The following is a 22,811-nucleotide window of genomic DNA, read 5'->3' as shown; positions in this document are numbered from 1 at the left end:
AAAAGTGTCACAATATAGGGATATACCGACAGTCAAAAATGTCAGGAAAAAAATCATATTTTAAGGACATTTATAAATGTCACCTAAACTAATTTATAATGTCATAATAAATATCATTATAATAATTTATAAATACATTAAAAATTATCATTAATTTTTATTTAGAATAAATAACTTGAATTCAATATTTACATATCATCACAATTCATTGACCATTTAGAATAGAAAAAATTACAAAACAAAATTTAAAAGGATATATATTTTTATTCATCCAATACTCATTTGAGTCAAATTTACAAATACAATACTAATGATAAATCTTTTACATCCAAAACAACCTACAAATACACTCAAAATATTAAATTGTAAATCCTAACAAAGTCTTGTAAAATAAAAACTCGATTAGATGGATCATCTTCAACCATTATATTGATTCATAAAAATCCAAGTACCTGTCACCTGCAAATACAATGTATATATTTGTATAAATGAAATAAAACAATGAAGATACAAAATTAATAAAAATAGTTCAAAATATTATATATCATACCAAACGAGAAAAATGCAAAGTATCATTCCATATGCACCTAATAGTAGTCTTCACTTACTGTTAACTACAAACACCAAAGAAAACAATGAAAAGTTTTTATTTCCATAACAGTATATGTGCACCAACAAAGCAAACATCATTAGTAACAAAATAAATCAACAAACTTTACTTATCAATCAACACCAGTAATCAGTCCTCTCATTATCACTTAAACCAACTAGGGAAAATGCATACTACACAAACTTAATAGAGCTGAGTTTATTCACACTTCTTTAAACTATCAACCTTAACTCCAATTCTACTTGAAATTTAATGGAAGGGCACATATATAAAGAAATTGGTAAAGCTTTGAACGAGATATATAGACTACTTTGACAAATATAAAAGAGCATGAAAGATTGATACATGTATTTATGAACTCTACCAAAATAATAAATAAATAAAAAGAAAAGTAACAAAAATAGTGCTCGTGCTTTAAAAACCCTTTGCAGCATATATATGTTCCTTGATGCTCAAAGTTGTGGCAGGTAAAGCAAATTCTAGCTGAATTCAAATCCTTTGCAGCATATATGTCCCAATAAAGTGGTGCCTAAATTTTTTTTAAAAAATATGATTACGTTAATAAACCATAGATCTATAAAGCTAAGATTCATTGAATTTCACTAGAAATCAATGACCATCAGACAACACGATTTAAGAAGATAGGATTTGGTCCATACAACAAAGGTTGTCTGCCAATCATGACAATGGATTATGTCAGGCCTTTTCCCAGCTTCATAGAGCAACTCAAGTGCAGCACGACTAAAAAATGAAAACCGTTTGAAGTCATCATGCTCTCCATAATATGTTCCTCTCCAGAAGAACTTGGCTGGATGGTGAGGCGAAATTAAATAAACAGGCAGACCTGAAAACTAACTTTCTGTCAAGCTCAATTTGTATATCTAATACAAGTTAAAAACCAGAATAAACTTAGTTTTACACCTTCAATAGTCCCAACCCAAATTGTGTTCCTGAATAGTTGTCCATCAAAATAAGACTCTATCACAACATCCAGTGCCTGCAACATCAACTATACTGAGAACCTACACTAACACCATATCATCCCAAAAGTAGGAACTGGTACAAACAACAATGTAATATACCTTCAGATCGGCAATAAGATCATACTGTATACAATCATATTTTGGAAGGACAATTTCCACTAGGTGTCCCTTCCTCTGCAATGCTTTACCAAGACCAGTGATAACATCCCCTAAACCACCAACCTAAAAATAAATATAGATCACAAAATAATTAAAAGTAATAGAAAGAAACATTGAAGTTCATAAGGGTAATTTTCAGGTAGAACATATGCATGTACACAGGCAAGCACTTAAAATATAAACTTTCAGCTGGATTCTCGAGTTTAGACTTCACAATGTTATTTCTTCCTTAATTGCCTTTGATTCATAGCACCTGACAATATTATTCCATCCCTATTCCATCCACATAAATTTCATAATTTACATAGAAAAGATTTGTATGTAGGAATAGAAAGTTAAGAGGTCCAAGAGTTAGTGGAAGTGTGCAACAAAAACATAAAAGCAAATAGATATTGTGATATGCACAAGTATTTTAACAGAAATATCTGTTTAGTATTACTCAAGAGGCTAAGCAGACATTAAATGTTGAATGCTCATTTGCAACAATACTTAGAAGGCACTTCAAAAAAAAAACAAAAGAAGGAATCTAAAAGTATCCTAAAACCACTTCAACATGTCTGAGCAGTGCAGTGAATAAGAACTCATCTGATTAAAATTTTTAATATAAGATCGCAAAGTTCTGATACAAGAAACAAAGAGTTCACATTATGTAAGATGCAAGTTTGGCTCACCTTTGCAACTGGTGCCATTTCTGCAGCAATATGGATAATGTGTAATCCTGGCCTGCATAAGAGAAATAGAAAAATAAAGAGTAACCGTATGAACTTTCATAACTGAATGTTGTACAAAAACATTTGAATAGCAATAAGAAACTAAACCTTGTACTGGTGTACGTCAACTTCAGGAAGGTCGTCAACCTTTCATGCTCACCCTTACTCTCACAAGCCAAATACGCATCACGAATTCAAGAATCTTTCTTCCATGCCATATCTCGCAATGACTTGGCATCATTGGTTGATATCTTCCTTGGATGTGGGGAGGGAGCCAGAAGAGGAAGACATCCTTGGATGTGGGGAGGGAGCCAGAAGAGGAAGACAGGCTGATCTCTTCCTCTGACACCATCTCCTCCTTCTCGTCGTCAGAATGTCGCAACGCGAAGCAGACCCTCGTCGCCTGGCGAGGCGACCCTCGTCGCCTGGCGAGGCGACCCTCGTCACCTGGCGCCTGGCGAGTCTACCCGCGGTGAGGGAAGAAATAATAAATAGATTACCTTTGAGCTTCTCCTTACTTGCTGTGGAGAGGGAAGAACCTGGTTACATTGCAAAGAGGAAAGGAAAGAAGAAGAGGTGGGAGACGAAGGAAACCTAACGGCGATCGGCGATAGAGAAAAGGAAACCTAACGGCGATAGAGAAAAGAAAAGGAAAGACGAAGAGGTGGGAAATAAAGGAAATGATCGTGTGGGAAGGGAATTAATAGTGTTTACAATATAATGACACATATAAAATATGTCACCATAAGTGGTCTAATATGATTATTTTTATAAAAAATAAATCAATGGTAAAGAGTGTCATTAAAAATATTTTATAATGATATTTTTTTATAAGTGTCATTAAGAAAATGTCATAGTAGACATTTTTTCTTGTAGTGTAATCAGACTTCAGTTTATTAGTCTCAGCAATTTGCTTCTCTAATTTGGAAGATAACTCAGTATTAAGGTCTGTGGCCAATTTAAATTGAGACTGAAGGCTCTCAAGTTGGGTTTCGTATTGTTCCTTAGACTTTTCTGAAAGAGTGGTAGAAGATAGCTCAGCAACTTGTTGTTTCAACTTCTCGTTCTCATGATATACGTTATGCGCTAGGCGAGCTAAACCCATATTGGCCATCCATCGCTATGAGCGTAAGAATAGGTCATAAAACAGTCATGGATAAATAACAAATAAATAATAGCAAACATACCTTGGTTTCCTCATGTGAGAATTGATCAATTGTCTCGGAAGGGGGAAGCTCTCCAAAGAGAGGATGAATTTCCTCTCGAGCAGTGGCGAAAGAGCCTCCTAGCAGTATAGGAAGAACAGGGATAGAAGAGGAAGTGGTAGAAAAGGAGGAAGTTGGGATAGAAGGGGGAGCGAAAACTAAGTAAGAAGAGGATGAAGGAGGTAAAGTCCCAGATTCTGAAACAGATGAAGGAAAAGTAAAAGAAGTACTACCAGGGGTAGTATTGCTAAGAGAAAAAGGAAGAAAAAAAGAAGGGAAGGATATAAATCAGTCAAAGTAGGCTCATTAGAAGAAGGGGCAGCAGAAGCAAAACCTTCTGAGGGTGATTCCTCAGTAGGAAGAGTGAGTTTCCTTTTAGAAGGGGGGACTCTAGTTAGTTTGCGTCCCAAGCATTTGCCTGAAGCAATTTCAGCAAGAGATTTTTCTGACTTTACAGGGGATATAAGCTCAGCGACGGAAAGAGAAGTGTCTGATGAAGGAGCAGTTGGCAAAGTGATAGCAGGAACTCCTGCTGGAAGAATCTCGAGAACGTCAGGAGTAACTTGAGAACTACAAGCTTCAACTAGGAGAACCAAAGCTTCAATTGAAGGTGGTGGATTAATGGCAGCAAGAAGCTCTTGCTCTTTTGCATGAAGTTGGGCCTCTTCCAGACGTAGTTCTTCGTCAATCAAAGCAGCATAAAAACCAGCCACTACACAAAATGGTAGAAAATATTTTAGTTAGTAAAAATTGATAGAAAAAGAGACAGAATTTTACCTAAGGAGCCAAGTATCTTAGATCTGACTGGGCTCAAACCAAACAGATACAGAAGATCATTCCGCAACCATTTAGTAATAGAAAGACGATGACATAACAATTTTTCACAGTAAAGGGGAAAGGACGGGAGAAGGTGAAACTCCTTAACATCAGGCAAGGGAGGTAAAGAGGATTTCCAAGCATGAGACCAAGGAATAGGTACAAGAAACTTTATGAAGAAGAAACGAGATTTCCAGCAATTAAGAGAAGAAGGTATATCATCAAAAAGGACCATCTTGGTCCGAGACTAGAAGAGAAAAACACTCGGCTCTGCTAATTTTGGATAGGAAAATATGAAAACATTTTGAGGAGTAGGAGGAATGTCAAGCATACGAAATATGTACAGGCCACACAAATAACGAAAGGCATTGGGCACAAATTGTTGAAGGGGAATGCCAAAGTATTGGCTTACATCAATTAGAAAGGGAGGAATGGAAAACCTTAAACCCCCTATCAATTGATCCCTAAAGAAAGTCATACAGTTAGCAGGATGATGGTGAGGATGCTCGTCTGGTTCAGGTATTATGATATCATATTCCTCAGGAATTTCATATTGCATACGGATAGCAAGCTGAGCATCCTTGTCGAAAGAAGATAAAATTTGAGTATACCAAGGAGCTATTGTTTCTTCAGCCATAGATAGAAGTAAAGGTTAACGGAGCAACAGGTTACTTACTGAGAACTAAGAAAGAAGAGCACGGGAAGACGGCAAGAGTGAAGATGGATCAAAAGAGTGCAGTCAAAGAAAAAAAAACGCTAAGTCAAGGAAGAAGGGGCAAAGTCGACAAGAAAATGAAGGGTTTAGGGTTGAAAGAATGTGCAACCACCGTTAGATCGGAATACCTTTTTTCAACAGACACCGTTGATTATAGAAGCGTGCCAGCGTTGGTATTACAAAGAGGAAAGAAAAGCCACGCGTCAAATGACTGTAAATGGGCTTTGATGATGGACGCGACAAATCGAATCATGCAGTAGTTGGTAACACCTCGTCATGTGCCTCCAACATTCTCTTACTATGGAAAGACCAATCATGATTAAGAAAATGCTGGAAAAAGGGGCGTAGTTTACTAGGGGCAATAAATAGAGATGGATTAGATCTAATAAAGCCTTGGTTAGAAGGAAAAAAGGAGAAAACAAGGGTCAGTCATGTAGAAAATATTGACCAAGCAAACGTAATCATAAAAAAGAAATCAGTATCGGCCGAGATAACCTTGTCCATAACGGGCAGGCTAGTATCGGTCGAGATACTCTTGTCTATAACATGGATAGGCTAATATCGGTCGGTATAACATGGTCTACAACAGACAGGATAATATCGATCGGGTTACCACGTTCATAATAGATGGGTTAATGTCGACCGGGTCAACACGTGCATAAGAGACAGGTCAATATCAACTAAGTTAATACGTATATAAAAGATAAGTCTGCGTCATTCGAGGTTAAAGGGATTGGTTGAATATAACATATCGATTGCATTTGAGGCATTTAGCCTTATATAGTCAAGCAGGTATTACATGTACTTAGCAGGCAAAAACCTGATCGAGCATACAACATTGCCCCAGCTATGTAACTCAACTAAACATAGACTTATGTCCAGTCAGTCGGCTGATACTTCCTTCGGTCAGACTTAAAGGGAAGCCTATTGGAATGTAAGCCCTTGAACTTCTCAGAAAACTTCAACCCATCTGAAAATAAACCCGGCCAGGTTGGAGAAGTGGGAATATTTTACCTAGCAGGGGAATAGGGTGAAAAATTTGTCATCCAATGGAATTGCCCTCCCCCCTCCTCATTTAGAAGAGCCAATATATTCTTTTACGCCTGGGAGAAAGTAGGAAAAAGAGTGGTCTCATGAACAAAGGAGGTGCAAACTAGTTCAAGTCCCTTCAGACATGTAATGAAACAATTGTTACGCTCCGCAAGTGTACGGAAATGTCGCAAGTAATATAAAAGATTATCGTATCCACAGGGACTGGAATAAGCACTAGAAATGTCTCAATGCGAATTAGATAAACAACTATCCAATTGTTTCAAATGCAAAGTGAAGGTAAACAAATCTAATATTAAAGATCAACAAACAAGAGTTTAGTGTTTTGGGGTATGATAAAGGGAGATTCTAGGAGTTTCGGTTTCTTTGTAAGATTTCTTGAATGTAAATGGTTCACCAATTCTTATCCCTCAATTTCCAAACACTTGTAGAAAGTTGTCGGTTCTCTCTTGCAATAGATAACCGGCTAAGGACTGAGAAATGTATCTAAATATGATCAATTAGACGTGAACCTACGTTGTCCTTACACAGAAGCACACCTATTACTATGCCTTCCTCGGATATCAACATAGAAGCCCACAACTTATTAATCTATCAAGATACAAGAAACTAATCACAAGATCCATCCTACTCTCTTGAATATTCTTATTTCCTCTTCAAGATTATCTCTCAAACGTCCTTACACGGGCTTGCACCTGTCACGTGGATCCCTCGGATGATCGAGTGAGAGTTTATCTTTACAAAGTCCACAAGAAATCCAAACAATCAATCAAGAATGAGAATTGATACAAATCACCATTAATCATTCAAGATCTAATTGATACAAGCAAGACAATGTCATTGAAACAAGAAATTGGCAAATCCATAAGAGATTACATCAATCCATCATACAAATACTCCCTTAATCCTAGAATACAAGATCTACTCCATGAATCGAGGAAGAATACCCGAAGAAATAAAGATTACAAGCATTTCTTAAATCCCCAATCCAAGAAACCAAGAAAAGGGGGAAAGAGAAAACTTATCTACGAAGAAGCCTCGTCTTCGGATCCAATCCTCGCTCCGGAGTCGAAATCGTCAAGAACTCCCCTCGAATCGCCCAGAAATCCTCCCAAGAATGGGAGGATACCACCAAATCTTGCCTTCTCCCAAAGGGGGAGAGATCCCCTTTCAATTCATGAAGGAGGGTTTAAATAGAGGAGGAAATCGGGCGCCACACGGCCCCATGACACGGCCGTGTGAGATTTACCCTGCCAAAGCTGCACGGCCGTGTGACTCACACGGCCAGGACCCTTCTGTTCTCTGGAAATGCTACACGGCCGTGTGGTGCACACGGCCACCACCTGCTTGGCCTCTGGAAACCTCACATGGCCGTGTAGATCTACACGGCCATGTAAGGCATCTGCTCTAATTTCTTCAAATCAAGACACGGTCGTGTGAGATTCACACGGCCATGTCCTCTTCCCTTCCTGTTAAAACTACACGGCCGTGTGTGGTACACGGCCTGATGCTCTCTCCCTTCAATTCCTTCCAAGCTTGCCCGAGGACGCATAATCTTCACCAATTTTGACTCCTGTGTACAGAAAATGCACAAAAAACATATCTCCGAACTAAAAGAGTAAATATGCTAAAAGGAAAGCTGGAAGTATAAAAGTGCATAGATCAAGCATGCTCAAAGTATGTAAATGTGCATAAAGACATGCATAAAAGAGTATATAATCTACGCACATCACACCCCCAGACTTAAACCTTTACTTGTCCTCAAGCAAAATGCTGCAGTCTAAATTCATATGTTCTACAACACATTCATAAAACCTAGTGCACTTTCCTAACTCTATCAAAAAGTTTCATTAACAAGTGTGATCATGGAAACAAGTAAAGTATGGTTCAAGCATAAGAATCTTGTGCACAGTATAAAAGTAACTCAACACCCTTCAAGTTTCAATCCATGTCCTAGTCAAGTCGTCATCAAATTTGAATTCCTAGTGTTTCCAGTGAAAGACAAGTAACCAGTGATAGGCACTTAATCACCATTCACTTGGTTCATATTTCTCAACTAACCCAAGGTCTCAAAGGTGTGCTCAATCTCAAGGGAAGCTAAGCAGTCATTTCCCCAGTAACCTAACTCGGTCTCAAAGGGGTGACTTGCTAGATTCCACTCATGACAACTGTTTTTTATATCCCTTATTTTTTTTTTTTTATAAGTGTTTGTATTGTGCAAAACTTATTCACAAATGTACTTTTAGCACACATGTTGGGATATTTTGATTTTTCCAAATGAGCTTTAATGATTTGAGCCTCATCCAGTAACCAAAATGAAAGTTGAGAAATCACCATGGAAACCAAGTACTAAGCAAAGAAGATGAATCATGACTATTTCAATGACATCAACTATTCAAGCATCAATCACAAGTGTAGTGAAGATAAAATCCTTAAGGTTGAACCAAAACTAAAACTCATCACCATAAGATTTTTAGCTTATTAATGCTTCCCAAGATAGAAAAAAGAACTACACAAAGTTTACTACTAGCATCATTCGAACATTATGAATCAAGACAATAATCGTGCTAACATTTCACTTGAATCCAAGAAAGCATATAAGTGAAGATTTGATGTTCTTAAAAAAAAAATTCTTGACATGATTATTTCAAAAACAAGCAAAATAAAGCAACAAGCAATGAAAATAAGAACCAACATGAAAAACTAACAAAAACTAAAAACTACATGACACCCCCCCATACTTAAACTTTTCATCGTCCCGATGAAATCAATATGGTGGAGGAGGTGGAGGTGGAGGTGGACGAGGGAAAGGAGGTCTACGACGTGGTTGGCCAATAGGAAAACTAGGAAAACTTGGAATCTCACCCAAGGATCTATGATACTCATATAAAGCATCTACTTGTTGCCTAGTAAGCATCATGCTTTGCATAAAATCTCTCATCCTAGCCTGATCAGTATCATAATCCTGCACAAACTCAGCCACTTGACCTTGAAAATTCCTCGTAAACTGAAAATGATTTTGTACCTCCCTAAACTAATCATCAGATAAAGAAAAGCGCCCCTCCAACATTTTTCGTTGGGCATCTTGCTTCTCATGAAGTGATTCTAGAGACGTATGAAAATCTGAAAAATCAAACTTAGAAGATCTCGTGCCATATGCAAAAGAATGCCTAGCAGGCTCCATAAAACTAGAAGGCTGCGGGTGTCCAGATGACGAGGGCTCATGATGTGGCTCAGTGTCTCCAGGTATAGCAGGGTTATCCTCAAAATCTAACTCAAAAATTACCCAATTAGCTGGGTTACGAATAGTAGTTCGTTCAGGAAAGGGAAGGGGTAAAGGAGAACCACTCCTCCTAGGAAACGCGAAACCATTCTCATCCCGAACGATCATTTTCATAGCAAGACATGCATCAATGTCAATCATGTCATTACCATGAATTATTTCCAACCCATCAACATCAAGATTTAAATTATAAGCTATTCGGGTAATCAAACCACCAAAAACAATTGATCTCGATGATGCCCTAGCAGATCTTAATAAGGTTTGAACAAAATGAAAACCAGAATCAAATTCAACCTTATAAAGCATAGCCCATAAAGCATAAAGCTCTATCTTTTTAACCACCCCATCACTCTCTCCCCTACCAAAAATAGTTTTACTCATGACTCTATGTAGATATCTAAAGATGGGGTTTTGCATATGGGAGGCCTTAGCTCTTGAAGGCTCATAAGGTTGATCTAACATAGTTATTGCATTCCAAAAATGATTCCAATTAAACCTTGGATCAAACCTACGAGGGCTACCGGTGGTTAATCCAAAACAAGAATTAAAGTTACTAAATACCCATAGAAATACTTGATTCATTAGTCTAAATGAGATTTTTCCAAAATAATCATCTTCATTAGTAAAATGGACATCCAATGAACTTAAAAATTCCAAAACAAGACGAGGATATGTAGGCAAATGTGTGTACATAATATCACTCCAATCCAAAAACCCAATCATCAAATCTACATCTTCCCTAATTCCAAGCATATCAAGAACAGTTGGGTCCATATATCTAGTACACACTATCTTTCTATTGACAAGAATTGCAAATCTAGTTACTTGATCATCATTTCTAAACACAATATTGAATTCATTGTCATTACCTTCGTTGCGTGAAGTCCTTTTGCCTTTGCCCTTCACTGGTTGTTTTCCTTTGTCCCTTGATGGCTCCTTCTCTTTGTCTCCACTGGATCCACCACCTCCTTTGCGAAGTTTCTTCAAAATGTTGGACATCTTGATGAGTTTAGATAGGGGAAGAATTATCTAGGGTTGGAAAAATGGAACTCAAAGAACAAAACTTCAAAGAGCAAAGATCTTAGGTTAGGAGAACAAAAAGTCCAAGTCTTAGAGAGGAGGAGAATCCGGATCTAAGAGATCTTGAGAGATTAGAGAGGAGTTTTTAAGAGATTGGGAGAGAAAGAGATGTTTTGGAGAGTTGGGGGTGTGCGGAACACGGCCAAGATCTGGCCGTGTAAGGTAGAAAGAAGACTTTAATAACTCTCCTACACGGGCCGTGCAGATCCACACGGCCTCCCCCTCTTCCTTCTCTGGATCTTCGCACGGCCGTGTCTGGGACACGACCTCTCCATCTTTCTCCTCGGGATTCTTTACACGGTCGTGTTTGAGACACGGCCTAGACCTTTTTCTCCTCGGGAGATCCTACACGGCCGTGTCTGGATGACACGGCCCAAGCACTTCCCTTCTCTGCAACCTTTGCCTGGCCGGGCTCTGTTTTGCACCTAACCTGAAAACAAAATCAAAAGAATGCATCAAACTAAAAGAAATTAAAATACAAATCAAAACTGACTAAAAGAACCCTTGGGTTGCCTCCCAAGAAGCGCTTGTTTAAGGTCTTTAGCTCGACCAAACTTGATCATTCACTTCTTTTCCTCGCTCTTGGAGGACAGATATACTTTTCATTTTGTTAGGAGATCTTCTCCCAACATCTTCCACCACATTGTCTCCTTCGTTTGGTGGCCTTCCATGAGGATGGAAATTCCATTCCTCAAGTTTATAAATGCTTGTCCTGCTACAAGCATTTAAAAGAGACGAGACATGGTTAGAGATATTAGATAAATCATATTCCAACCTTTCCTTACCAATTACCAAAGAAAGCTTATGATTTTTGACATCAATTATAGCTCCAGCTGCAGCAAGGAAAGGTCTTCCTAATATGATAGGAATCCTGGGGTCCTCTTCCATGTCCAACACGACAAAATCTATGGGAATAACATTCCCATCCACCTCTACTGGCACATCTTCTATAATACCCAAAGGGTACCTGCAGGAATGATCGGCAAGTTGAAGTGCCATAGTAGTAAGTTTAATATTTTTGAGACCTAATTTATTACAAATTGAATAGGGAATGAGGCTAACACTTGCCCCCAAATCACAAAAAGCTTTTTCAAAAAATTCTTTTCCTATGTTGCAAGGAATATAAAAGCTCCCTGGGTCCTTTAGTTTTGGGGAAGTGTTCTTCTCCAAAATAGCACTACATTCCTCACTAAGCGCAATGGTCTCAACCTCTCCTCTTCTTCTCTTGTTTAACATGAGATCCTTCAGGAATTTGGCAAATCTAGGCATTTGAAGAATAGCATCAATAAGAGGTACCTCTACACAAATTTCCTTAACTTTTTCTAAAAACTTGCCAAATTCTTCATCTTTCTTGAGCATTGTAAGTCTCTGAGGAAAAGGGACAGCTTTGCTCTGATGGTTCAGTGGGAGAGTCTCTTCAACCTCAATGGTACTCTCCTCATTAGCTTGAATCTGATTTGGTATAAGAGGAGAGAGCTCTTCTTCTTTTTGTATCCCTTTTGGAGCAGTCACTTGGGAGTCTCCCAAGGTCCGTCCGCTCCTAAGCTCAATTCTATTGCAATGCTCCATAGGATTCACATCAGGTTTTCCTGGAAGTTGTCCTGGTGCTCTGGATGATGAGGAAGCTAGTTGGGCAATTTGACTATCCTGGATCTTTTGATGCTTTTCAGAATTATCCATTCTCTGAATGAGCTTTGCTAAATCTTGCTTCATTTCATTCTGACTTGAGATAATTTCTTCAAGCATCTTTTCAATATTTAACTTTGGTAAGACTTGAGAAGATAGATGTTGAAAATTTTGTTGCCCAGCTTGAAAATTTGGTCTTGCCCCCATAGATGGTCCTTGATCTTGATTATTTCTGTAAGAAAAATTGGGATGGCTATTCCATCCAGGGTTATAAGTATTTGAGTATGGGTTGTTCTGCGTTTGATTGTAGCTCATGATTGCATCACATTGTTCCAGTTGATTGATTTATGCAAGATAGCTCCCAATGGACATGAGTCATTTGGGTGCTCTGAACTCCCACATACTTCACAAGATGTACTAATAGCATTGACCATATTAGCACTAGTCCCCATATTCTCAAATTTCTTTGTAAGAGCGTCCAATTTTGCAGACAAAAGAGTGACTGCATCTACATCAAATTCCCTGATGCTTTAATTGTTGGGTTTACAGAAGAATAGCCACCACTTCTTTCATTTGCCCATTGATGATGATTTCGTGCTACACTGTCAATAATTTCTTCAGCTTCATCTAAACTTTTATTCATAAGTGCCCCTCTAGCAGCTGAATCAAGGGACACTTTGGTATGATAGTTGATACCATTATAAAAAGTGTGCAACACTAACCATCTTTCCAACCCATGATGTGGGCATTGTCTGAGCATACTATTATATCTATCCCATGCTTCAAAAAGAGATTCTGAGTTAGTTTGCTTGAAGCTTGCAATTAAATTCCTCATATGAGCTGGTTTGCTTGGTGGATAGAATTTATCAAGAAACTGTTGCTCACACTGCTCCCAAGTGGTGATGCTATTAGGGGTCAAAGAATTCAGCCATTGCTTTGCCCTATCTCATAAAGAAAACCCAAATAATAATAATCTAACTGCTTCTGAAGAAACTCCATTCATTTTCATGGTACCACATATTTCATAAAAGACCTCTAAGTGTTGATTGGGGTCTTCATGAGGTCCTCCACCAAATTGGTTCTGCTGCACCATAGATATAATTGCGGGTTTGATCTCAAAGTTATTAGCTTCCACTGAAGGTCTTGAAATACTAGATCGAAAACCTCTTGCATAAGGTGCAGCATAATCCTTGAGTGGTCTATTCGCCATGTTCAAATGTTCCTGTTCTTCAATTTGCCTTTGCAGAATTCTTCTTTTATGGAAAGTTCTGTCAATCTCAGGGTTAAAAGGAAAGAATTCCCCTGCAAAGTTATATCTTCACATACACAAGAACAAGATAGCAAATGACAATTCAACAGAAAAAGAAAAAAAATAAAAGAATCAAAAATGCAGAATTGAATTTGTACAAAAAGAATTAACAAGAAGTAAAAGTTATACAAGAAAGTAAAAACAGAAATCTAATGATTAGTTACAACTATGCAATATGAAAGGAAAACAAATGTTATGTTTAGTCTAACTCAATTGATAATTCCTAATGTTATAGCGCAGTCCCCGGCAACAGCGCTCCGCAAGTGTACGGAAATGTCGCAAGTAATATAAAAGATTATCGTATCCACAGGGACTGGAATAAGCACTAGAAATGTCTCAATGCGAATTAGCTAAACAACTATCCAATTGTTTCAAATGCAAAGTGAAGGTAAACAAATCTAATATTAAAGATCAACAAACAAGAGTTTAGTGTTTTGGGGTATGATAAAGGGAGATTCTAGGAGTTTCAGTTTCTTTGTAAGATTTCTTGAATATAAATGGTTCACCAATTCTTATCCCTCAATTACCAAACACTTGTAGAAAGTTGCCGGTTCTCTCTTGCAATAGATAACCGACTAAGGACTGAGAAATGTATATAAATATGATCAATTAGACGTGAACCTACGTTGTCCTTACACAGAAGCGCACCTATTACTATGCCTTCCTCGGATATCAACATAGAAGCCCACAACTTATTAATCTATCAAGATACAAGAAACTAATCACAAGATTCATCCTACTCTCTTGAATATTCCTATTTCCTCTTCAAGATTATCTCTCAAACGTCCTTACACGGGCTTGCACCTGTCACGTGGATCCCTCGGATGATCGAGTGAGAGTTTATCTTTATAAAGTCCACAAGAAATCCAAACAATCAATCAAGAATGAGAATTAAGCACAAATCACCATTAATCATTCAAGATCTAATTGATACAAGCAAGACAATGTCATTGAAACAAGAAATTGGCAAATCCATAAGAGATTACATCAATCCATCATACAAATACTCCCTTAATCCTAGAATACAAGATCTACTCCATGAATCGAGGAAGAATACCCAAAGAAATAAAGATTACAAGCATTTCTTAAATCCCCAATCCAAGAAACCAAGAAAAGGGGGAAAGAGAAAACTTATCTACGAAGAAGCCTCGTCTTCGGATCCAATCCTCGCTCCGGAGTCGAAATCGTCAAGAACTCCCCTCGAATCGCCCAGAATTCCTCCCAAGAATGGGAGGATACCACCAAATCTTGCCTTCTCCCAAAGGGGGAGAGATCCCCTTTCAATTCATGAAGGAGGGTTTAAATAGAGGAGGAAATCGGGCGCCACACGGCCCCATGACACGGCCGTGTGAGATTCACACGGCCATGTCCAGTTCCTTCTGGTGCACACGGCCACCACCTGCTTGTCTCTGGAAATGCACGGCCGTGTGATGCACACGGCCACCACCTGCTTGGCCTCTGGAAACCTCACACGGCCGTGTAGATCTACACGGCCATGTAAGGCATCTGCTCTAATTTCTTCAAATCAAGACACGGCCGTGTGAGATTCACACGGCCATGTCCTCTACCCTTCCTATTAAAACTACACGGCCGTGTGTGGTACACGACCTGATGCTCTCTCCCTTCAATTCCTTCCAAGCTTGCCCGAGGACGCATAATCTTCACCAATTTCGACTCCTGTGTACAGAAAATGCACAAAAAGCAGATCTCCGAACCAAAAGAGTAAATATGCTAAAAGGAAAGCTGGAAGTATAAAAGTGCATAGATCAAGCATGCTCAAAGTATGTAAATATGCATAAAAACATGCATAAAAGAGTATATAATCTACGCACATCAACAATCCACTTCATGCTTGAACATTTTGAGCTCTGCTGCCATAGTGTCCACCTTAGCCCACAAACGGCCTAAGCTTTGCTGCCATCGGGAAGACAACAGGCTAGCTATGTGAGCCTCCTCGGTTAACGAGAGCACTTCTGAAGCCTGTTGAGTCTGCAAAACAGGCATTTCTTTGGCTTGAAGTTCTAGATCTCGGTGAACTTCGTTCTCAGAGGCCATCCCCAACAGAAATACCCCCAGTTCTCGTGCCAAAGAGTTAACTAGATCCAAAGCTAGGGCAGCTTCATCTATAGATTTCACCTTATCCAACAACAATTGCCCCCAGAAAGGGAAATCTAAAACCATACTCTCGGTAAGGGGAAGCGAACAAGGAAGAAAAGAACTGAGGCAAGTGAAGAAGAAAGGGAGGATCACAACCCTATTTAAAGGGTTAAAAGACTCACGGGATCACTATACTTGAGTTCACGGGATTGCTGTACCAGGAGTCACGAGAACTGCTATAGAGAAGGTCACGAGTCTGCTGCAGTGGCCATGGCAGAGTCACGATTAAAGATAGGCAAAGAAACAAAAATAGACTTAGGTCTAGTCAGTCGGCTACACCTCCTTCGACTAGACTTGAAGGGAAGGCTAGTGATATAGGTTAGGTTTAGTAGGTCCCCGATGAAAAGGGGAAAAGAGATAGCAGAATTAAGCGAGTATTAATATTGGCCGAGATAATAGGTTTTATAGGTCAATATCGGTCGGGACAACAAGTTTAAGGAGATATAGGGCAATATCGACCGAGATGACATGCTTAAGAAAATATAGGCCAATATCGGTCGGGATAACAGAATTAAGAAGGTAGGCCAATATCGGTCGAGATATACCTAAAGAGGGATAGAGCAATATCGGTCGGGATATACCTGGAGAAGGTAGACCAATATTGGTCTAGATATACCTAGAGAAGGATAGGGTAATATCGGTCGAGATATACCTAGAGAAGGTAGGCCAATATCAGTCGGGATATACCTGGAGAAGGATAGAGCAATATTGGTCGGGATATACCTAGAGAAGGATGGAGCAATATTGGTCGGGATATACCTAGAGAAGGTAGGCCAATATCAGTCGGGATATACCTAGAGAAGGATAGAGCAATATCGGTCGGGATATACCTGGAGAAGGATAGAGCAATATTGGTCGGGATATACTTGGAGAAGGATAGAGCAATATCAGTCGGGATATACTTTAAGAAAGGTAGGCTAATATCGACCGGGATTAAGCGTTGTAAGATAGATAAGTCGAGATTGTTTGAGTTAGCACATCTGAACATAAACTAGTATTAGTTGAGTGTATACGATCGCTCGGGTATGAAAAGATACAAGGCTTTACAAAATTTATAGTATATTACTAGATGGACAGAACCTATGATGAACAACAGTAACAACCAGCCCGGACATAACTTAGGTTCAATTCTGTCCAATATAAAGCATAGTATAATATTGGACTGGCTATAACATAGTGAAGACAGGGTAAGCAAACATGAACGATAAATATAACTCGATATAAGACAGGGCGAGAACAAATGGGCCAAGAATATTCATGAATAACTTATGTGATGGTATAACAGGTTCACTAATTTGGCGGAAACAATGTTTCTAGACTCTTTTGCAGGTACTAGACGACAAAGAAGGTACATCTGGGGTACAAAAAAGATTCCTTAAAAGTTATTTTTCGCAAGTACATGGCTGACGTCATCTCATAACAAACTCTAACAAACCGGGGTCCAGTTCATGACTATGAAGGTTATATGAAGTGGTATAAAAAGAAAAATTCTCTCCCTTGGCTAGGTATGCTCAGGCTCATCACACTCACAACCCATTTTTACGAACACTAATTTTCAGTTACTATTCATCTTCTTCCTTCTTCCACACTAAGAGAGATCACTGACTTGAGCGTCGGAGGGCCTAGCCAGGGATTCCCACCCCGGTCTTAGGTCACTGATAATAGTGTTGGTTGGTCTCTTGTGCACAGGAAGCTTTGGAAGCTACAGATCTTGATTATCTTCATTGAATCCTTCCTTTCATCTTTGGATCTTCGCACAAGGAGGGCATTCTGTGACTGTATTCTCCTAGATCCACTTTGGGTTTCTTGGATCGGTATTCTACATGTATTATTATTCATCAGCAGTAGGTTTTCTCCTAGCTTTTCGTTTTGCCAAGCTTCTCAGACAGGATCAATCGCATTTAGATATATTTCAATCCTAGGTCGGTTGTCTATTGTAAGAGGGAACCGACAACCTTCTACAAATGATGGACAATTGAGGAATAAGATTTTGGTAGATCATTACATTGAATAACATTACAAAGAAATCAAAACACCTAGAACATACCTTTATCATTGCCCTTATTCTTATTTCTTATTCTTTCATTTCTTTGTTTACCTTTCATAGTTGCTCTTAGCTTTTGAAAACCAATTGATTAGTTGTTTAGCTAATTCACCTTGAGAAATCTTTAGTGGTTATTCCAGTCCTTGTGGATACGATATCTTTTATTACTACTTATGCTATTTGCGTACACTTGCGGAGAGTCAACAAGTTTTTGGCGTCGTTGCCGGGGACTGCGCTATAACATTAGAGATTATCAATTGAGTTAGACTAAAGATAACTCTTCTTTTCTTTTCATTAGCATAATTGAAACTAATCTTTAGAATTCTGTTTTCATCATTTGCATATCTTTCTAATTCTTGACAATTCATTTTGTTGCAATTCTAATTCTAATTCTAACTTTGCATTCTTGATTTCTAGCACTCTAAACTAACTTTTCTCTGTTTTCTCTTTTGATCTAGTTTCTTTTTTTTTTCTTTTGTAAACATATCTTGCAATCTTTAGCATATGAATTATTCTAGATATTTTTCTTTTTCCTTTTATCTTTTCTTTCTTGTTTTCATTATGCACTTTCTTTCTTACAATTTTAATTCTGCATTGTTTTTCTTGCTTCTCATATTGCATTTTATTTTTTGTCTTTGATTCTTAAATTTTTTCTTGTTCTAATAATTTTTTCTTGAATATCCATGAGTACTAACATGTCAAGCATGCCCATGAGAAATTGTTCTACACCCTTTTCTAAAATATTTTTATCAACCATTGGGTAACCTCAAATTGAAGCAGAAAGTTTCCAATAAGACCCAAAGTTAATTTTCATGATACAAGGTCACAAATTTGGAGAAGAAGTATCAGAAAGTCTTTATCTGTATCTTGAAACATTTTTAGAGATTTGTGATATGGTGAAATGTGAAGGAGTGTCAGCAGATGCAGTTCGATTGTTGACATTTTCTTTTAGTATCAAGGATAAAGCAAGGACTTGGTTATATTCTCTCCATCCTCAAAGCATCACAAGTTGGGAACAATTGGAGAAGCAATTTCTGAATCATTTTTTCCCTCCAAGCAGAATAATGTATATGAGGTATTGCATAACAAATTTTACTCAAGCATATGGAGAATCATTGTTTGAAGCATGTGATAGATTCAAGAGTCTTCAAAGACAGTTCCCTCATCATTGTTTTGAAAAATGATTGATTCTGCACATATTCTATGGGGGAATTTTTTTCTCAGACAAGAGTTTATTGGATTCATCAGCTGGAGGTTCTTTTATGGACAAAAATGTAGATGAAGCATATATGTTAATTGATCAACTGACACTGAACCTCCATGATTAGTTGAACATAAGTTGGATGAAATCTCCCTCAAACATTCAAGAAGTGCAAGCCATAAATGCTATAGATCCTGTCAAACAAATTGTAACTCAACCATCTATGAGTTTTGAAAATCACAAGTCACAAAACGGGGAGTTCAAACATTTAGGGGCAAAGATTGAAAGTATTGTTTCAAATTGGTTTAAAGAAGATCCCCCTCCTTCGCAGACAAGATCTAGTGAAAGGTGTGATGATGATGGGTTGAGAATTGAAAAAAAATAATAAAGAACTTTTGAAGAAGGACATGTTTAGAATTGAGGAGAAGAACAATAGAAGAAGACCACATGAACTCTGTTCCATTATTCCAGGAGGTTCCCAAATGCCACAAGTACCTTTCCCTCAACGATTGATCATACCAACACTAGATAAGAGAGTTGAATCTCCTCCACAAGCTAAAAGGGAATATGGGAAATTAGAAGTACCTTTCCCAAGACCTTCACTAAGGGTTCCATTTCCACAAAGGTTAGTGGGGGTCAATGACAACTATGACTTTAAAAAATTCTGTGACACTGGTAAGGTTGAGTGCAGATTTTTGAATTTATATAAAGATGAAGACTCTTCAGATGAGGATTGTGAAGATAAAGCAGTGGTAAATAAGTTTTCAGATCTACCTCCAAATTTTATAGGGTGTTGAAGTAACATTAAATTTTAAGATGATGAATTTGATGTGGTAGATCAATTTAAAACTGCAAGTGAAGTTATTGATCCTCCTATAGTTGATTCTCTTATTGAGGATATTGATGTGGGTTTGTTTTTTGATGTTTGCGTTGATGATGTTGATATGGAACAATGTGTAGGGAGTTGTGTTGTGGAAGCAACATCTCAAGAATCACCTCCTTTGTCCACACAATCCTTAGATGTTGTAAGAGTTGCAAGGATTGAGCATGTTGTGGACCAATGTGTAAGGACTCATGTAGATATGGTTGAGTCTCAAGAATCACCATCTTTGATATCACCAACACTTGAGCCAAAGCCAGAGCCAGAACCATCATTTGATTCAGAGGAAGTCACATCTACATGTTTAGAAATTTCAGGTATCTCTCAGCAAATTAAGATTAGTATTTCTTGTGATCATTTGGAAAACGTTATAGAGGTACCTATCATTGACTTTGTTGGTTGTGATTCAGTTTTTATTTCTTAATCTACTTATCTTAAAACGGTTATGGCTCTATCTAATCTAATATGCTTGTGGGAGATTTGTACTTTCTTTGCATGTGCATATTTCACTTGGGCTAATGATTGGAAGCTTAATCTGAACCGTCTTCGACCACCCGAAAGAACTTTAAAGAAGACGAAGATGGAGAGAGCATTACTTCACTTTTTAATGCAAATGTTGAAAGCTCCCACCAAAATAAGAACCCTTGGTAGGAGGGTGATAAAATATCTTACCCGTCTAAGAGCAAGATTTAGATGAATCTAATGAGGTGGTCGAGCTAATGACCTTAAACAAGCGCTTCTTGGGAGGCAACCCAAGTTCAGTCTTTTTTTCATTTTCTAGTTTCTTTTTAGTTTCATATCTATCCTTATAATAAACTTGTATCCTATACTTAACTTTTCTTGTCTATCTTAATTTTGTAGATTTCAAAGTTGTGGAGGAATGTGAGCATTGGATAGAGGAGTATCTTTAAAAACATGAATGTCAACCATTTGGAGCTCATCACTTGGTAACTTCTCTAAACATCATAAATCTCCTCCATATATCATTTCTAGTTTCCATTGGGACAATGAAAAGTTTAAGTCTAAGGAGATGCATTAGATGCATTTGTTTTACTTTGTTTGTTTTTGTTTTTTGCTTATGTCTTGCATTTTGTTTTGATGTTTCGTGGCATACATCTTGAGAACACCAAACTTCACTTATATGCTTTCTTGTCTTTAAGTGAAAATGTTAGCATGTTCATTATCTAGATTCATGATGTTGCAAATGATGCTAGTAGTACGCTTAATGTACCTCTTTTCTCTATCTTGGGTAGCTTGATATAAGCTAAGTCTCATATGGAGATAGGTTTTAGTTTTGGCATGACCTTAAGGATCTTACCTTCACTTCACTATACTTGAGCTTGGATAGTTGATATCATTGAAATAGTCATGATTTATCTTGTTTGTTTAGTACTTGGTTTCCATTGTGATTTCTCAAACTTCATTTTGGTTACTAGATGAGGCTCAAATCATGTAAGCTCAATTGGAAAAATCAAAATATCCCAACAATTGTGCTAAAAGTACATTTGTAAATAAGTTTTGCACAATGCAAATACTTGTAAAAAAAAAGAGTGAAAAAAAGCAGAAAAAAAGGTTGAATAAGGGATATAAAAAAGCAGTTGTCGTGAGTGGAATCTAGCAAGTCACCCCTTTGAGACCGAGTTAGGTTACTGGGGAAATGACTGCTTAGCTTCTCTTGAGATTGAGCACGCCTTTGAGACATTGGGTTGATTGATAAATATGAACCAAGTGTATGGCAAGTAAGTGCCTATCACTGGTTACTTGTCTATCACCGGGAACATTAGGAATTCAAATTTGAAGACGACTTGACTAGGACATAGATTGAAACTTGAAGAGTTTTGAGTTACTTTGCACTGTGCACAAGAGACTTATGCTTGAGCCATACTTAACTTGCTTCCATGATCCTTCTTGTTAATGAAACTTTTTGATAGAGTTAGGAGAATGCATTAGGGATATGAGAGCATTATAAAACATATGAATTTAGATTGCAGCATTTTGCTTGAGGACAAGTAAAGGTTTAAGTCTGGGGGTGTGATGTGCATAGATTATATACCTTTGTTTAGCATGTTTTGATGCACATTCATATACTTTGCACATGCTTTGTCTACGTATTTTCATACTTCCAACTTTCCTTTTAGCATATTTACTCTTTTTGTCTGGAGATATGCTTTTGTGCATTTCTGTACACACGGGTTGAATTTGGTGAAGGATTCATGTTCGAGGCCATATCTGCAAGCAAAGCAAGAGAGGAAGGCATCATTCCTTAACCTCACATGGCCCTGCCATGGGGGGTTGGCCAGGCCATGTGGAGATCTCTGGCCGTGTGGCTACAGCAGAGGTGGAAATTGCCACGGCCGTGTGAACCTCACACGACCGTGCTAAGTTTTGAAGCCAGAAAGACCATGGTCGAGTACACTACACGGGCATGCAAACCATCCAGAGACCAAGAAGACCCTGGCCGTGTAGATCTATACGACCGTGCAAGGTTTCTAAAGACCAAGAAGACCCTGGCCGTGTACACCACACGGCCGTGCGAGATTTCCAGAGGCAGAGGCAGTGCAGGCCGTGTAGATCTACACGGACGTGCAAGGGAAGCAGAAGCAGTGTGTGCCACGGCCGTGTATCACACACGGCCGTGTAAGGTAGGCAGAGAAGGGAGTGGCCTTGGCCGTGTGAACCTCACACGGCCGTGCCTCGGGGTCGTGTGGCGCCCAAACCTTCCCTCTTTATAAGGCCTCCTTCATGAATTGAAAGGGGATCTTCTCCCTTTTGGGGGAATTCAAGATTTGGGCATTCCTCCACCTTCTTGGAGGGATTTCCAGCGATCTAAGGGTAGATCTTCATCGTTTCGACTATGGGGAACGAGGATTGGATCCGAAGACAGTTTTTCATCGTAGATAAGCTTTTCTTCCCTTTCTTTCTTGGATTTGGGATCGAGATGCTTATATTCTCTTTATCTTTGGATTTCTTTCCTTGTTCTATG

General features: G+C 38.3%; 1 protein-coding gene and 2 non-coding genes across 7 annotated transcripts; 1 reads left to right on the top strand and 2 right to left on the bottom strand.

Moving 5' to 3' along the window:
• Positions 1-244: 244 nt before the first annotated feature.
• Positions 245-3,148, bottom strand: LOC121969981 (probable starch synthase 4, chloroplastic/amyloplastic). 5 transcript variants are annotated; one of them, XM_042520341.1, is made up of 7 exons: positions 2,571-3,137; positions 2,424-2,475; positions 1,693-1,815; positions 1,532-1,607; positions 1,270-1,454; positions 551-614; positions 245-459 (listed from the first exon to the last, which is right to left on the bottom strand). In XM_042520341.1, the coding sequence occupies exons 2-6, from the start codon at positions 2,439-2,441 to the stop codon at positions 588-590; spliced, it is 429 nt and encodes a 142-aa protein (XP_042376275.1). In that variant the 5' UTR covers positions 2,442-2,475; positions 2,571-3,137; the 3' UTR covers positions 245-459; positions 551-587. The 5 variants fall into 5 exon arrangements, 4 of the variants coding, with proteins under 4 accessions (XP_042376275.1, XP_042376273.1, XP_042376274.1 ...); XR_006108771.1 differs by having other exon boundaries at positions 551-1,454; XM_042520339.1 differs by having other exon boundaries at positions 245-1,454; positions 2,571-2,983; positions 3,057-3,148.
• A 9,820-nt stretch (positions 3,149-12,968) lies between these two features.
• On the top strand, positions 12,969-13,074 carry LOC121973978. Its single transcript, XR_006109875.1, has one exon. It is a non-coding gene; the product is annotated as a small nucleolar RNA R71 (small nucleolar RNA).
• A 5,741-nt stretch (positions 13,075-18,815) lies between these two features.
• LOC121973944 lies at positions 18,816-18,921 on the bottom strand. Its single transcript, XR_006109847.1, has one exon. It is a non-coding gene; the product is annotated as a small nucleolar RNA R71 (small nucleolar RNA).
• Positions 18,922-22,811: the final 3,890 nt, after the last annotated feature.

This window comes from Zingiber officinale, chromosome 4A (assembly GCF_018446385.1).
Source record: "Zingiber officinale cultivar Zhangliang chromosome 4A, Zo_v1.1, whole genome shotgun sequence".
Taxonomy (NCBI): domain Eukaryota; kingdom Viridiplantae; phylum Streptophyta; class Magnoliopsida; order Zingiberales; family Zingiberaceae; genus Zingiber; species Zingiber officinale.
This window is presented reverse-complemented; position numbering and strand designations above follow the sequence as displayed.